Below are 16,920 nucleotides of genomic sequence, written 5' to 3'. Positions count from 1 at the left end.
GCGCCCGCCTTCGACCAAAGTCTTCACGGGCAGATGAATAACTTTCGAGAAAACGATGACCCTGCCTGCACACTATTTCATTTAAACATCGACAGTTGTATTCTTCTATTTTTGTGTGGAAGCTAAGATGCTTTGCTATTTTTACCAAGAACTATACTGAGATTTCTTTTTTACTTTTTGTTATTGATTTAAATCTATATCAGCAAGCTCTGTATATAGCAACTGGTTGTAAAGGCCACAATCTTGTCGAACCACCATTAATCAACAATAGCAGCAGCAACAACAACAACAACAACATCGCCACCAACAGCAACAACACACGCCTAATACAGACATTGTCACCGAATGAACCGATTACAAACTGAATGATGATAATTGATTTAAAATGATGTAATGTTTCGTCAGAACACCGTTTTCATTTGGCACATTATTTTATAGCTCAAACGAAAGAAAACATAATAATTTGAGTAAATTTCTCTTCATGATCAAAGAACATAGGCCTAATGTTAGGCCTGAATAGAATATCACATGGAATGGCCCTTACATGAATTGACATGTCAGGGAGATAGGCCTTGGGAGTCTGGTAATGAGATCATCTTTGTTTAATGTTAACGGATCATTATGTCATCATAATTGGGAATTTCCCTTCTCACCCTTCACCTGTAACCATATATCATGAACAGGAACAACATTTGTTCTTACGTAATGATGAAACCAACGCAACATACATTCTGAATTGATCCAAGGTCTATTAAACAATGAGCTCTGAATAAAAGTCCGTAAAGTTATATATTTAATTAACATGATTAAACAACAGCGAAATGTGAGTCCACTTCTTTTTGACTTTCGTGAATTTCCAGGATTACTTTATGAATATAGATTTTTTCTGGAAAATTCAGGAATTTGATTTTCTCGCAATGTTTCAAGGGTATATCAAGTATTCCAGGAATACTATCTAGACTGATTGATAGTTTCGTATCCCTGAAGAAGCGCGAAGTTGCGTCGAAAATTTGGAATATACATTGGAGTAAAATTTTTGTTTCAGCTAAATGCATTATCCCGCAAAGATGTACTCTTTCTCTCTTTTGTCTTTTCTTCTAGACTGACCAATGTACAAGAAACCTCGAATTCCCATAATGAAGCAGATTTTTTCTCTTTTTTTTCGCTTGCTCCATTCGTTCGCCAAATTAAATTAGAAGCAATGAATGTTGAAATTGTGATACAACATAATTCGTGACACTATAGTATAAGCATCTAAATAATAATGATAAAACAAAAAAGAACTGTGTCAGTCATTTGATTTATTTCCAGATATTCGTTTGCGGAAATTTCAGATTTTTCAGTATTCAGTTTAGGATAATTAATTTTGAAAAGTGGAAGCACTCGGAGTAAATGATAACAGGATCGTCAAGATATGTAAACGAAGAAGGGCTACAACAGGACCTTGATTTTTACAGAACATGCAGAATGGTTCAAATGGTACTCGACTTAAGATTCATGGGCCCTATACCTCAAATAGCGTATAGTAAACATGGTAAAGAGATGGGAATTTGTTTTGATATTACTCCATTGCAACAAGACGACACACAAAACATCGATTAACAAGTTAATATCTGAATTGATACATTGAAATGACTGCTGGTATCGTTATTTTTCAGAGAAGTCAATCTTATCAGTTCGAATTGTATATTGAGTCAACAGATGTTCCAGAATGTATACGGTGCGTTAAGGCACAAATGAATGTATGATTAATTGTGAAAGAAGTAATTGAGTAACTATGATAGAACACAAATATCGAGCTCGAGACGAAAATATTTATCAAATCCTTCAATTCAATGGGTGGTATGTTAATCCTGTTTATTATCTACCACTTTTTTAATAGTACACAGTAAAGCACGTATAAATTTCAAACAACCTGGTTGGTTTAGAATACTTTCTGCTGCTCTTCGAGAGTTTAAAAAAGAGTTTACACGAATGTTTTGAAAATTCGAACCTACAATGTTCAACTTCTACGCTAGAAATAGTAGAAAGTGAACATGACTGTTGATTATTCAAATATTTTTATTACAAATATCCGATCAGTTCATTTAGTAAACCATGTTGTGTAATAAATATTTTTACACAGTTACCAATAACCACAGTCGTGTCAGTTGGACATTTCGTTCTTAGTTTATTTAGTTTTATTTCATTCAATCGCGGGGATTTGGTTTTGTTGATGTTTCCATGGTAATTTGTAACTGATAGGCTTCAAGTATTCCTACAAAATACAATTCATAGTTCATACACCGACATAGCAACTGACCATAGGCCATTATTTTTTTTTTGAATATTCTTATCTGGACATTATTCGAAGCCCCCAGTTCATCGTGGCAGGCAATAGTTATAGTGCCCTGAAGTCGGATTCATCTACATTTCCAAGTATTCACCGTTTATGGGCCTATATACAGTTCTGCATAATTCTTAAGTGATACTTTACATTCGCATGCTATTTCCTCAACTTTTGGTAATCTTTTCTATTTCACTTGTTTCAGTGCGATATGAAAATAGTACATATCAATTTTTACCGAATTCCTTTTTTTTTTTAGAGCGCACCTTCACACTATACCTTTATGTATGATATAAACAAAAGTGGAAACTATACAACTATCTTTAGATGAATGAATGAATGAATCTTTATTTCGTTTCAATTCCAATATCAAGCAACAACAATAACAACAGTAGATTATTGGGATACAAGTAAATAGCAAAGAACAATAGTAAATAATTACAGGATAATATACATAATACATGCACTACTTTTTATGGAACATTAATAACACCCATGAGAACAGACGGAAATGAAACGTGGTGACCTACTAAGAAGCTTAGCTTGTGGGCCATAGGCCACCAGAATGTTAAAAAAATTATATTAGCAATCATTTTAAAACATCATAGAACAAGCAAACTAAAAATTTGAGTAAATAACCAAAGTACAGATATACATATTTACAAAAGATACACTAAAAAGTAACAAAAAGGTGAAATGCAGAATGCAAACATTCTATTAGACCTAAAGTATAAGAATCTAAAATTCAAAAAGAAGAAAGAAAAGACGAAAATATAAAGAAAATAGGCAGAGCTCTATTTTTGCATAGATAATTGTGGGAAGAACACAATTTATAAAGTTAGACGAGATATAACAAGCAGGCATTCGTTTACTGATTTAAGTATTTCTTCAGTAAATCGGTCTTTAACTTGTTTCTAAAAACACTAAGGCTAACTGTTTTCTTCAATGAAGAAGGAAGGGAGTTCCATAATTTTGGCCCTGTATAAACGAATGTATTTAGCCGAAAACTAGTTTTGACCAATGGCAAGTGGAGAAAAGAAACTTGTCTTGTATAGTAAGAATGGATTTGGTCATTTCTAACACATAATGAATCAAGGGCAAGTGGAAGTTCTCTTTTATTTAATTGATACATAATGCAACCAAGGTTGAGATCAAATATGTCATGTAAATTAAGGAACTTGTTTTCATAAAACAAAATATTTGTGTGAGATCGTGAACTTACTCCACATACTAGTCTAATTACCCTTTTCTGGACTTTAAATAACCCATCTAAATGAACTTTAGCAGCGTTACCCCAGGCAAGGATGCAATAATTCAAGTAAGGCAAAATGAGAGTTGAGTACAACATGCATAAAATATTTTTTGGGAATATACTCTTCAATGAATTAATGACTCCTGAATTTCTGGAAAGAAGTTTACATAAATAAGATATGTGAACTTTCCAATTCAGCTTACTATCAATGTGTACCCCAAGGAATTTTGTACTCAAGACTTCAGTAATCTGAACATCACTGATTGTAATATTATCTGGCAATGTTGCTAGGGTGTTGCTGAATAACATGTAGTTTGTTTTAACAAGATTTAAGGAAAGCCTGTTAGCAATGATCCATTCGTTAACAGAAATCAATTCTGAATTGATAGTTTGCAATAAATTGCAGGGGTTCTTTTCAGAAAAAAATATGCTTGAGTCATCTGCAAACAGGATAAATGAAAGGATTTTGGAAGACTGAGGGAAATCATTAATATATATGAGAAATAAGATAGGTCCAAGGAGCGAACCTTGTGGCACTCCACATGTAATTGACTGCATAGAAGACTTAACACCATTTAAAAATACAAACTGTTTTCTATCAGAGAGGTAGCTCTTGAACCAATCTCCAAATAGTGAATGTTGGAAGCCAAAAGCACTCTTTTCATCATCGATTCTTTATAAAAGAACACAAACCGAAGCCAATCTATGAGAAAAAACACACTCAAAACAGGAAATAAGGCTCACACCAGAACAGTGTATAGATTGATAAGCAGAGCATGTTGGAATAGACAATCGGTCCGGTGACGTTGCAAGCCCGGCGCCAGGCTGGCTTCCAGTCCGGCACCACTCCGTATGACCCGATGCCTGTCTTTCATGCCTAGAACCACTGTACTGTTTAATACCCCATTTTGTTGACTAGACTTAAAACATTTTTTTTACTCCACTTCCCAGAAGTTTAAACCACCAGCAGGTTTTCACTCTATGCATTGAAAACACATTTCTAATTCCCTTTTTTGAATTTCTGTCGTCGCAGTTTCTATGAATTTTACCTCAACTGGAGTCACTCGCTCTCTTTCTTTTCTTCTAAATAATGCTTATAGTAGTCAAAACTGATGAATTGGATATATTTCATGACGTTTTGATTCAAAATACATATTTTGTTATCCTTTTTTTTTCAAATGACTGCATAGGCGTTTCTAAACAGTATCTTTGAATCGGGTGATCTATTACAAAATATGTTTCTGAACAGAAGACGACTGACTAAAACATTGCTCGTGTGCACTATCATATATTCAATTAGTATAAAAACACAAGTGTTCATCAACTCTTATCGTGAGCCCCCCCCCCCCCACCAGACCTTAAGGAGACAGAATAAATTGATGGATTCAGACATAATTTAGGTCTATTGTTGATTAAAACCCTCTTAGAAAATTGCGTCACTAAACAACGAGACAAGTTGTCATTAAAGTTTTTAATTGTTTTATAGTTATCGCTATAATATCAAAATAACATGAAGAGAATACACTCTAAATAAAAATCCCCAACAAAATTAATGAATATCGCACTTAAAACCTGATAACAAACAAAATTCTCTGCATCAAAATATTTACCCGTAGTGAGTTCATCCGCCCTTTTCTTTTCGAAGTTTTCTTTCTGGACAGGTTTGTTGACGAAAAGCTAAGCCAAACTCAAGTCAAAGCCTGTAGATCATTGGTATTTGTATTTCTTATTAATTGATTTAAGCATTCTCTGTATCATAAATGGGTGACATCATAGGTGGTTTCAAACCGCCTCGATCACAAGAATCCCCGTTAAATTACGAGAACTTGTTTAGGCTGAAAAATACCCATTAATTATTCCTGCATTCACACCGCCCTGAAACATACCCTTCGGGATAAGTTCCTGAAGTTACGAGCATGCGCAGTATGGTCTGATAAGCAGCAAGGCGCGAAATTCAAAATCACTAGCCCAGCAGCAACCCATGCACGGCGCCGCACCCAACGACACGCTGGGCTAAAAGTTCCCGTAATTTGCTTTCAGACCGCCAAAATACCCACGACCTTGGAAAAATCCCCGCGAAAGTTCTCGTAATTTCGCCAAGTACCTACTATTTATCGGGTATTTTCTTTCGGGGATATTACGCGTAGTTTGCTTTCAGACCGCCAAAATACCTGGTATTTTCTGATCGGGGTAAATTTCCCGATCAGAGAATACCTGGAACTGGCGAACTTCGAGGCGGTCTGAAACCACCTGTTGTTGGGTTTTTGCAAAGAAATGAGAATGAACAAATATAGACTATAATGATCATTGCCACAGTGGCAATGATCATTTGTTCATTCTTCTGGCAGAACGAAGTGGTGAACGAGTCGAGGCCCGCGGAGAGCAAACTGGGACGTCAGATCGCAGGAAGCTTGCTATCAACACTGTATAAATGCTGTTTAACATTATAAGCCGGGGTTCAAGCTATATAAACTTTTGTTACAATTTCTTAACAATACGCTTAAAACTTTAAAACAATTGTTTAAATTTTTTAAACAACTCATTTAAAAGTTTGAAAAATAGTTGTTTCAGTGACGGGCTTAAACAACGCGCTTGATTTTTAAACAGCAATTTTACAGTGCACCATTTATAAATTTCACAAGCATGCAATCGGTCGATGAGTAAAAGAAACGTTCTTGTCTAATTATTAGCACTGACATTTTGGCAATTATCGTACATTGACATAGGGGGTACTTTATCCTAAAGGGTGGACAATGGTCGTACGCAGCGGGGGAGTGGCAGGGGGCAGTTGCCCCCAAATATTTTGAAACTGAAATCACCAAAAGTGTGCAAGGACTTCTTCAATTTCACTTTAGAAAACACAAATTTGCCCCCAATGACAAGCTCGGTTGCTTCACTCCCTCACTTTTGAGTTTCTTTTAAAAAATAGACCTTTTCCTGCCCCCAGGAAAAAACAATCTGCGTACGGCTATGAGGGTGGATGTCCGAGGGATGGATGCCTAGGGGGTACGGAGTCGGATACGTGCCATATCGGAAAGATGGAGGAAAGGGTGGGAGAAGTGGAAATAAAAAGACAGTGGAGGGAGGAGACAGATTTGATGAGGCCCCATTGATCAAAGGATCCACCGCACCATACATCCAACTGACATGGGTAGTAGTAATGAGGGCGGGTTTCATGGTTGTGATCAATTACAGTTTGATAAAATCTTTTTAAGGGATACTGGTCAGCCCTTGACCTAGTTTGATTGCAGAGCACAATTATTCTTAGAGTTGTACGAGTTGAATAATTGAAATTACATCGGACAAGTAAAATACCGGAGGAGGCACCAGGATTTTAGAGCAGGGGAATTAATGGAGGGTATGGTTCTAGCAGGAAAGGGGGGGGGGGCATTGCCCCATGAGCCCCCCCCCCCCTTGGTGCTGCATGGCGTAATGAGTAAAAATAAATGAGGGCACAATATTACATACAGGGGAAACCGAAATAGTTGCAAGAAAACGAAGTGAGCTAGAAAGGAAATGAACAATTTTTTTTTCAATAATTTTTATGATAAATAGACGGCCTGTTACGAGGGGAAGTGAGAAAGTATAGAAGAGTGTAAATTAATTTCAGAGCACTTTACAGGAATAGGAATAGGATTGACAACATTTAGTGCCTACTTACTTTTTAAAAAATGACTTGGTGGCAACGGTCCTGGTTGGTAATCCCCCCCCCCCCCTTGGTGTAGCCACTGCAAAACGTTGAATTTCAAGAAAATCATTCATAGCTTATCATTATGAAAATACAATAGTTCACGAGATGATCTCTATTTGAAATCGTCATTTTCCCTCTTGTTTTACAAATAATAAATGTATTGAGAAACAAAAACAAAAAAAAACGAAAATGGGGACATGACATAATCACCCACCTATTATTGTATTTTCAACTTGCAGTAACCATAACTGTTTTCAATCCCTATTCCTAAACCCTAAAATTCAATCTTATACATAAAAGCAGTTGTCAGTCCTATTATTGCAATCCTGGAGGACAAAAGTGGAAAAAAATATATATTTCGTCATTCGATAAAATACAAAGGAATGATAGCCATTATGGCATCATCATGATTCAGGAAGGCATGTATTATGCGTGTTGTTTCACCAAAATAACGCCCCTTTAGATTTCAGTCTGACTTTACTTATCTGTTCAAATCGTATTATATTCAGCTTGTCGTACCTCTGTAATTATTATAATTCCTATTGCTGCAAGAGTTTGCAAGTTTTTTCATCATTTCGTCCATTTTACCACGTTCGTCACCATTTTTTGCCCTCTGAATGGTGTCGTTGACCTGAACCTACCCATGTGGAAATAACAGTCACTATTCTCGGGTCCTAAAAAATATAATTGCAAAGTCGACCAAAACTGGAGCCTCAAGCATGCACATGAACCTCAGCCTATTCATGTAGCTGCAGCACTCCCCCCCCCCCCCTCTCTCTCTCTCTCTTCCCCTCTTTCTCCCTCTCCCTTGCCTTTTCTTCTCCCCTCTCTGAACAGCTTTTGGGGTAATTGACCCTCATCTCATGCCAACACTTTTTTTCTTAACGTCTCATTGGCTCACTAACGAAAATGAGGGCACACCCTAGCCACGAGGATAGCCATTCACAGTGACCGCTATTCATAATTTAGGGGGAAGTTCTCTATTCAGAAGGGCTATTTAATAGTTTGTTCATACTTGAAGAAGATTGTCGGTAGTCATTTCACGGAATAGACGTGTGAAATTGGAAAATGTTCACTATTCATAAGGGCCACTATAAGGGTCGCTATTCATAATAGAAGAGGATTGGTAATCATAACACGGAAAAAAGGGTTGGCAAATAAGGGTCACTATTCGTAATGGCCATTATCATAAAGTTCAATATTCATATAAGGAAGGCTATTCCTAATGGACACAATTTTCACTATTCATTAAAAAAAATTAGCTCATCAGACTAGCGACCCTGGTCTTGGATTTTGACTATCGAAGTTTAATAATGATAAAAAGATCCACATCAGACTATATAGCGACCCTCTTCTTTGACTATCATTGCAATCCTTTTCTCCCGTAATGGCTATTAAGGGGCTCTTATTACGATTGGTGATTCTTCGTCTGATTAAAGACCCATTTTCAGTTTTATAAAAAAGCGACCCTTTGTAGCGCTTGGTGAATTCGGACTTTACAATATTATAAATAGACCTTATTGAAATGGTCCTTATCATATTATTATGTCAAATGATAGGACCTAGGGTATAGTGTTCCGAATGTCCCTATAAATGCGCAGTGTTCAAAGCGGGATATATTCTTCATACTATATTTTGTTAATTCATTCCAAGCATTTGATATATTTATTTCTATTCTATTAGATAGGGGTATAATGTATATGTTGATAGATATAGCCAGCATTGTTACACTTTATTAGAGGTATCTATTACTTTACATTTTTTTTAAATATTCATTTGTTTTGGGGAGGAAGGAGTGTGTAAATAAAGGATATGAAGCCAATGTGCGGCTCTATTTTTTTGTATAAAGCACCGCTGCATGATCATGTTTATTATTATAAATGTACAAGATAATGTTGGAAGCTTCAAGAAATTTTCGATTTTGGGATAACATCCGAGTCCATACTAGGAGACTAGCACGGCTCCCCATACTGGGCCATTTAGCTTAGCCTTCTACGCCATACAATACCCGCTTACAAACTTTGTACACGAGCCCCATACCGGTATTCATTATTACGTAACCTACGTGATATTTACCTCCCCGAATCAGCAATTATCCTGAATAATGTCTCGTGTTTTGCAAAGATGCAGAACGATTTTGAGGTTATCCATTAACTTGGCGACTCCATAGAGCATTACTGGGATAATACGTGCTCAATTTCAGCAAAGCCCCGACCCCCGTAAATCCCTTCATTTTAATCATTAGCATGCATTAGGGCCTCTCATTATAACATAACTACTGTCTCCTCGATGCAATCATAGAGCCAAGCTCCTCAATTACATTTCCTCGGTCTCTTTGTTCTCTCGAAAACAAGAGGTCATGGGGATAGAGGGGTGTGTATATAGGAACCTGAAATAAACTATGAATAGAGAGATAGGGGCTCAAGCAGAATTTTTTTATCACCACAAACGTTTTCATACAGACAATAACAGACGATTTGGGCACTACTAGCCAAATGCGTACGTTGTTATTAGCTATTCTGAATAGAATACGAGGTCCTCAATTTATTTTTAAAAAGACACGGGGAAATTTACATAGAACAAATTCTGTGTAGCAGCTATAATATATGCAACAATTATTTGACTCCTCATAAGATTATGTAATGGGAGGGGTGGAGGAGGGAGGTTGAGGACACGAACTAGTATTGTCCTTTATTACACTCCCTTATTATGTTTTTAAACCGAATATGTCACCGATCGACAATAGGTTGTTTCAAGGGATGCTCCGGGCTGAAAATATTTATATCTAAATGAATCGAGAAAAATTCACAGAGCAAAAAGCTGACAATTTCATCAAAATTTGATGACAAATAGCGAAGTTATTCAATTCAATTCTAAAGTTTAGCAATATATTGTGAAGACAGCTATAATTATGCACGTCATCATGAATATCCATTAAATGAGCTGATGATGTTACATCCCACTTTCCTTTTTCTGTCATGTATGAAATCATAATTGTTTCATATTTTCATACATGTGTGAATAATATGTCTCCATTCTAACGAAATAATTTGGAGCATTGAATAATTACTAATGCACTTAATCAGTTATTCCAATATTTCTGGTTATTTAAAAACATGAACAAACCTAATTTCGTATAATAAAATACAAAAGAACAAGTGCCTTGGGATATGACATCAGTTTGCTCACTGTTCATGAAGACGTGCCTAGAACTGTTTCATCGGAATAATGCAAATCTTTGAAATGCCATAAATAATATTCCTCGTCCGATTTTGATCAAATTTTCAGTGTTTTGTATGTCGGATTTTTCTTAATGCGTTCAAATCATATTATTTTCAACCTGGAGTACCCCTTTAACATTGGGTGTGATATTCTGATGTCAAACAAGCATGATTACGGACAGTGGCATTGCCCTGGGAAAACGGGGAGCTGGGTGCGTTGAAGCACCCCAATTTTTCTGGGGGTGTTGTGTATGTTACACAACATAGGCAGCACCACCTGGAAATATAGAAATTAGACCAATGTGGAGCGAAACCCTTTTCCGTTTTTTTTTTTCTTCAATATTTCTTTCTTCCCCAAATTACCTTCATTATGGAGTGTAAACTTCTTTTTTTTGCATGTCAAATTGTTATCCAAATCAGCACACCCTCTCCAAAACGTTCTCGGGCCCCAGGACAGTGGTCTGGACAACAACACCCTGGTCATCGTCTCGTGGATAGACATATAGGACTGGTCAACTACCCGGACAGTACAGGAGAACTGGAGAGTATTATGAAACAGGAAACAACAAGGCAAACTCTAGTGGCGTATACAGTGTCGGTATATGCGAAGGCTCTGTTCTGGAGTGGATGTAGACAGTCGCAGCACGGTCGCTCAGCTCAGCGGAGCTGGGGCCTAGCTGGCACCAGTCAGACTGGGCTTCAAGAATAGGAGCAATCTAGAGGAACGCCACCAGTATTATACACTTCTACTCCCGAACAAACACCAAGTAACCCACCCATTTTCAGTGGTCGTGTCAAAAATTGTTGTTCATTTTTCTTTTCCAGAAAATATGCATCAAACGTAATTATGGGCAATTAACCTTGAGGAGATACCGATTGCTTAAATCCCATTCATTCTATATAAAGGGAATTAGTTTGGAATGTACAAAGAGTGAGTGAGATATTTAGTTAGGGGTTCACCTTATAAAAACTAATTTTTGAGGTTTACATGTGCAGATTTGGATGGAAATAACTTTGAAGCCCCTATAACTTAGGCTACATGCTAATTGCAATCTATATTTAAGCAGTTTAAGAAAACAACTTTTTCCAGACATAATCTTCTACAACATTATCATGATCAACATCATCATAACCATCATCACTATTATCACCAAATATTACTATTACCCTGATATCAGCACCATCACCACCACCACCATCATTATCATCATGATGATGATCATGATGAATCATCATCCTCCTCCTCCTCATCATCATCACCACCATTATCATCATCATCATCATCACAAAATCATCATAATTACCGTTGCTCTGATACCAGGACCATCACCACCATCATCATCATCATCAGCATCATTATCATCATCATCATCAACATAAGAACCACCACCATCATCAACATCAATCATATCACCAACATTAACACCACCATTACCATCATCATATCACTCTAAAAAATATTGGGTAAAAATGCTCCATGACAGTAATTATATGTCCAACCAACATTGAGCGTTTCTTTTGGGCATTTTAATTTATCCAGTGTGCTGAAAATTTTCCCCTTCTTAAGAAAGCAAGGGGCAAAATGCTGCTTTATTTTTTAGTCTTACTGGACAATATGCTTCCAACATTGGGTAAAATACTGCCCAAAATTGGTTGGACACATAATTACCCTCGTGGTGGTAAAAATTTGACCCAATATATTTTACAGTGTACAACATCACTGTTTCTGATAATTCATATAAAATAAGATTTGGCTGTACCCATTCATTACCAACTAACCATGTGTGTTTTGTGTGTTGGAACACAAGTTATTCGCCTATGAATTGTGTAAGAAAGATATTATTGATATGGGCAATTCCATGGTAATTCAAGTATTCACAGTATTTGAATTTTGTGACATCTTTCATAAAAAACTTAATAATTCTTTTGTTTTTTATTACAAGATTCTTTTATATATCACATTATCTAGATCTCCTGAATCTTTCTTAATGTGACAATGTGACATTTCTTTTTTGTTCCAGAGTGATATCACATCAAATTAAATTCAATTTTATCAAGGAAATGCTAGTTTATCAGTTACAAATCCAAACCAAATTTTGAAACATACCACAAATCACATCAAAGATTAAACTGTGGAAGAAAAAATCTGACTACATTTTCTTTTTAGTTTCATGGTGCATATTAATGAGTTTATTAATTCAATACCATATTTTTTCTCTTTTGTCATTCGTCATATTTTCAACTGGTAAAAAACAGTAACGTTTGTCTACACATGAACAACACCACATGTACGTGTGTTACGAACATGACCGTAGAATGGGCAATTTGAATAAGAACAGAGGTATATGAATGGATGAATGATGAATGAATGAAAGAAAGAAAACTTTAAAAACAAGGAGGAAAGGGAGGGGAGAGAAACAAAGTCTTGTTAGCAAAGTTTGAGATAAGGAAGAGAGGGGGAAAAGGAGTATACAATAATTGAATGAACTTATGCATGGCACCATAAATTACAATTGTAAAAATGAGTCCATATGTACAAGTATTATAATATATAATATATATAATATAAAATATTATATTAGATCTAAAAGTAATATAATGCATCAGCATCGTGGTGGTCATCACCGCGGGGGTGCCGTCATGATCAGTTCTATCCAACAAGGACACGAGGTGATGAACTGGCGAGAGTAATGTGGTCCCCAACCCTTGATGAAGCTGATTCGTATCGAGTTCGGATCCACCGGGCCATCGGGCGGCTCCGACTCCCGGTGCATGAGTTCTAACAACTTGGACTTTGCGTGGTCGTAGATTTTGATTGAGAATCCTGGTGCGAGTTTGTGGACCGTGAATGTCCTGGAGTGAGGTATATCCAGTGCGGGGGAGTTCACAAATAAGGCATAGTTGCTTCGGTTGTAGATCCACACCCCGTCCTCTTCCCGACTCATCGATAGCCCGTAGTCGATCTTCTGTCGAATTTTTGTGACGGACTCCGGCCGGCCCTCCCGCTTCAGCAGGCCTAAGCAGAATCCGTCCCCATGAGGTAGGTCATAGAAGATATTTACAGAGTCTGTGAATACTGAGTACATGGGTCCAACGCGCGTTCTATGTTCCCAATATGCAACATGACACCAGTGTCTCCTGTTGCCATTTGTTGCGTCCACACCTGTAGCAAAGAACAAGAGGAAACAGAAAAGACATGATTAGCCATTGCTGAAGATAAGTGCGACAGACACTACAAAAGGGTCAGTATGGTGAGGTTATATCGTCAGTTGGGTTTAAAACATATATCAAAATATATGTATACCGGTATTTAAACATTTTGAGGAAAGCTCAGAAGAAAGCTTGCTATCAAGAGTTATGACATATTAAGTAACATGTTTTTAGCACTTTTTTGTGGGAGGCCTTAGAAGTGTTCAACAGGAGACTGTTAGTGTTTAAGAGGTTGCCAGTTACCATCATTGCCATATTCCTGAGCTGCCCTCATTCATTTTACATTTTAATAAACATTTTTCAACACCCCATCATACTTTTCTTCTTAAACACCAAATCATTCTTTGTCTGTACACCTGTAATTGGATGGAAGTTCAGAGTGAAAGTGCCAGACAAGAAAAAATACCATAAAAAGGTTTAATAGGAAAAAAGCAGTTGGTCAATCAGGAAACAAACACTGACAGAAAACTCCCAGAGACAGCCTATTTTTAAGCTACGAGAAGTGTCAGTCAAAGTCTTCAAAAGACAGGCTCCCAGGATTTCTCGTAATTTCATCTTTCTATGTTTCCGCTCTCAAATTTCGTTTTGTCTCGTTGAAAAAATAATATGACAAATGAAACACATGTTTTGAATCAGGGAGAGTGCCCCTGTTGTGGGTAGCCAAACATTTTGAAAGCTCGTAAGGGTAAACGGACAATTAGACCACTCGACAACAGGTGGTATACAAATGGTTCATTAGATATGAACATGTTGTCACCATGCTTGCCTCTGACCCAGAGGTAATAGCATGAGAAACATTGTGGCAATTGTTCCCTGAAATGATCGTTTATAGAAATGAAATTGCACATTTGACATTCATGGCATCTGAAGTTCTTCGATCATGCCTATGCATCTTGTAAGATCTAATGCTGACAGACAGACAGACAGATATTAGGCCTCCATGACAATTACAGAGGAATCACTGGTTTGAATTTTGTGACTCATGAGCAGAATCTTCCAAAGAGTATGTAAGAGTGGAACATGGAAAGTCATCCATAGTGAACCCTAAAAGTAATACCATGTGTACTTCATTCACCTACAGGTGAGCAACATCAGTTTCATGTACATGCATTGGCTCTGCCTATGGGCCCTACATACACCTCTTTCAAATCTTGATACAAAGCATCAAGCTAAAATGCAGAAAATCCTATCTCTAAAAGCATATCTATTTATGGTAAAACTTAGCTGGAGTGAACCCTGCTACTGCTTCGGTTCAAGCATGGACCTATAGGTCCATGGTTCAAGATAATGTGTAGCTCACTAGAAATGATCCATGATTACTTGCCCCTTGCTAACTAGTAATCTATTCCCAAAGTTCACTGAAACATAGGACGACAAGAAAAATCTTTTCAGAGCTGGAACTGAAGAGGAATCACAGAACCCTTGGAAAGGGCATCAGGGAAGGAGGGTCTCCTTTACATCTGAAGTCAAATTGGATTGAAACATATCATAAATTCAGTTACAGGACTAATCCCATTACCAAGCCTCCTGTAGTAGAAGCGGACCCATCATCAACCAAGACTAAACGATGTCTTCTGCTCTCACAGGAGTCAACATCACAATACCACAACCCTGCTTGTCTCTTCCACTTTGGTGCGATATCAACCTGATGTATTCCCCCAACTTCTCTGGGGTCTCTCAGACTCTCTACCCCCCCCCCCCCTCCACCCCATCCCTATCCCCTACTTCTTTCTCTCTCTAGTAAGAGGAGAATTCTCTCTCTCTGTCCCTCTGTCACTTCCATGTACTCCAAGCAGTTATTCTTGGGGGCAAAGTAACTTGTGTTTTCATCTTCAGAAGGTCAACGTTGCAATGTGACTCTCACTTTCTCCCCAAACTCTTCAAGCATCTTCTTCATATTCTTTCAAAATTCCCCATTCCTATCATCGTTAAAAAAAAATACACCCAAAGTGCCTATAATGTTTGCAACTGTTGAGCATATTTCAAAGTTTGACTGCATCTTGAGAGGTGAGCTGACATGGTGCTCTTTCCTTTTGAGTAGGGTAGAAGACTGAAATTTTGACATGTGTTTACAGCAATCCCAAATAAATGAATTCATAGCACTGGAGCTCAGAAAGATAACAAATCGCAGAAAAATGCTGATTTGTTTTGCCAAAATCTGCAGTACATGTAAATGTAGTAGGTGAACAGAAGTTAGAGCTACTTAGTTTCAAATAAAAACACTACTGCTTTAAACCATTCTTTGCATACCAGTGGGCCTATATGTGTTTATTTTTTTACTCTTTACTTTTTTCATATTCTTCTGTTTTACCATGGGCATGTTTTTTAGAGTATCTCAGAAAACAATACTTTAAGCATGTCAGTTTCCGTGAATCCACTTACATGTAGTGTCCTCATAGAACAATATTTTGGACGATAATGTAGTTTAGAATTTTTACATGAAAACCCATTGGTCAGGATCCAAACTGCATATTTTTATCCACTTCTCAGCACATAATGAGTTGTTGCTTTCAGATGACCCTAACTCAGTCAAATGTTAACTACAAATCTTGAATTACTATTAATCAGGCCTACATTTTGACTCTCTCTACCATCCATCATCCCTTCACTATTGATGGCAAGGGGTATGGAGAATAGACTAGCATTAGTGGGGACATAATTAGTGACATCAGAAGCGCTGGTTGTCATACCGCCCAGGCCCGCTGACGACCAGCAGTCTGGGTCAAACCCCACATGATTAATAATAGGCAGCTGCCTACTGATCACAGCTATACATGAATGGTATAGTACCGAGGAGGAGTAGAAACTATACAGTCTCTTCAGTATTCACTTGTAATGCAAATTAATAATCAGAACAAAAATGAAGAGTTCATACAGCTAGAGGAAGACATTTGGTCTTTTCCTGTACTTGAAAAAACTATACGAATGCCTACAAAGGTTTCAGAACAAATTTGAATATTTCATATCCCACATAAAATGCACTAGGATCATTAGAGCTGCTATCGGTAATAGATGACAGTGGAAGAATAGAAAGCGATTAGTTTACCAAGACTAAATTTGAAAGTGGTGGTTTCAAGATGGCTACAGAAGATCAGGATCATAGACGGTTGGGGCACCAAGGAGGGAATACGGATATGTGGTCAAAGCGTATCTATTAATCTTCCATCAGTCATTATGAGCATGATAGCTATCCAATATGAATGTACAGACAGCAAACACC

General features: G+C 37.2%; 1 protein-coding gene across 1 annotated transcript; it reads right to left on the bottom strand.

Moving 5' to 3' along the window:
• Positions 1–13,111: 13,111 nt before the first annotated feature.
• On the bottom strand, positions 13,112–16,388 carry LOC135153424 (mothers against decapentaplegic homolog 6-like). Its single transcript, XM_064095951.1, has 2 exons — positions 16,292–16,388; positions 13,112–13,653 (listed from the first exon to the last, which is right to left on the bottom strand). Exons 1-2 carry the CDS (start codon positions 16,386–16,388, stop codon positions 13,112–13,114), a joined length of 639 nt encoding a protein of 212 aa, XP_063952021.1.
• Positions 16,389–16,920: the final 532 nt, after the last annotated feature.

Source organism: Lytechinus pictus, chromosome 3 (genome assembly GCF_037042905.1).
Source record: "Lytechinus pictus isolate F3 Inbred chromosome 3, Lp3.0, whole genome shotgun sequence".
Taxonomy (NCBI): domain Eukaryota; kingdom Metazoa; phylum Echinodermata; class Echinoidea; order Temnopleuroida; family Toxopneustidae; genus Lytechinus; species Lytechinus pictus.
Note: the sequence above shows the minus strand (reverse complement) of the source record. Positions and strands in the feature narration are given on the sequence as shown.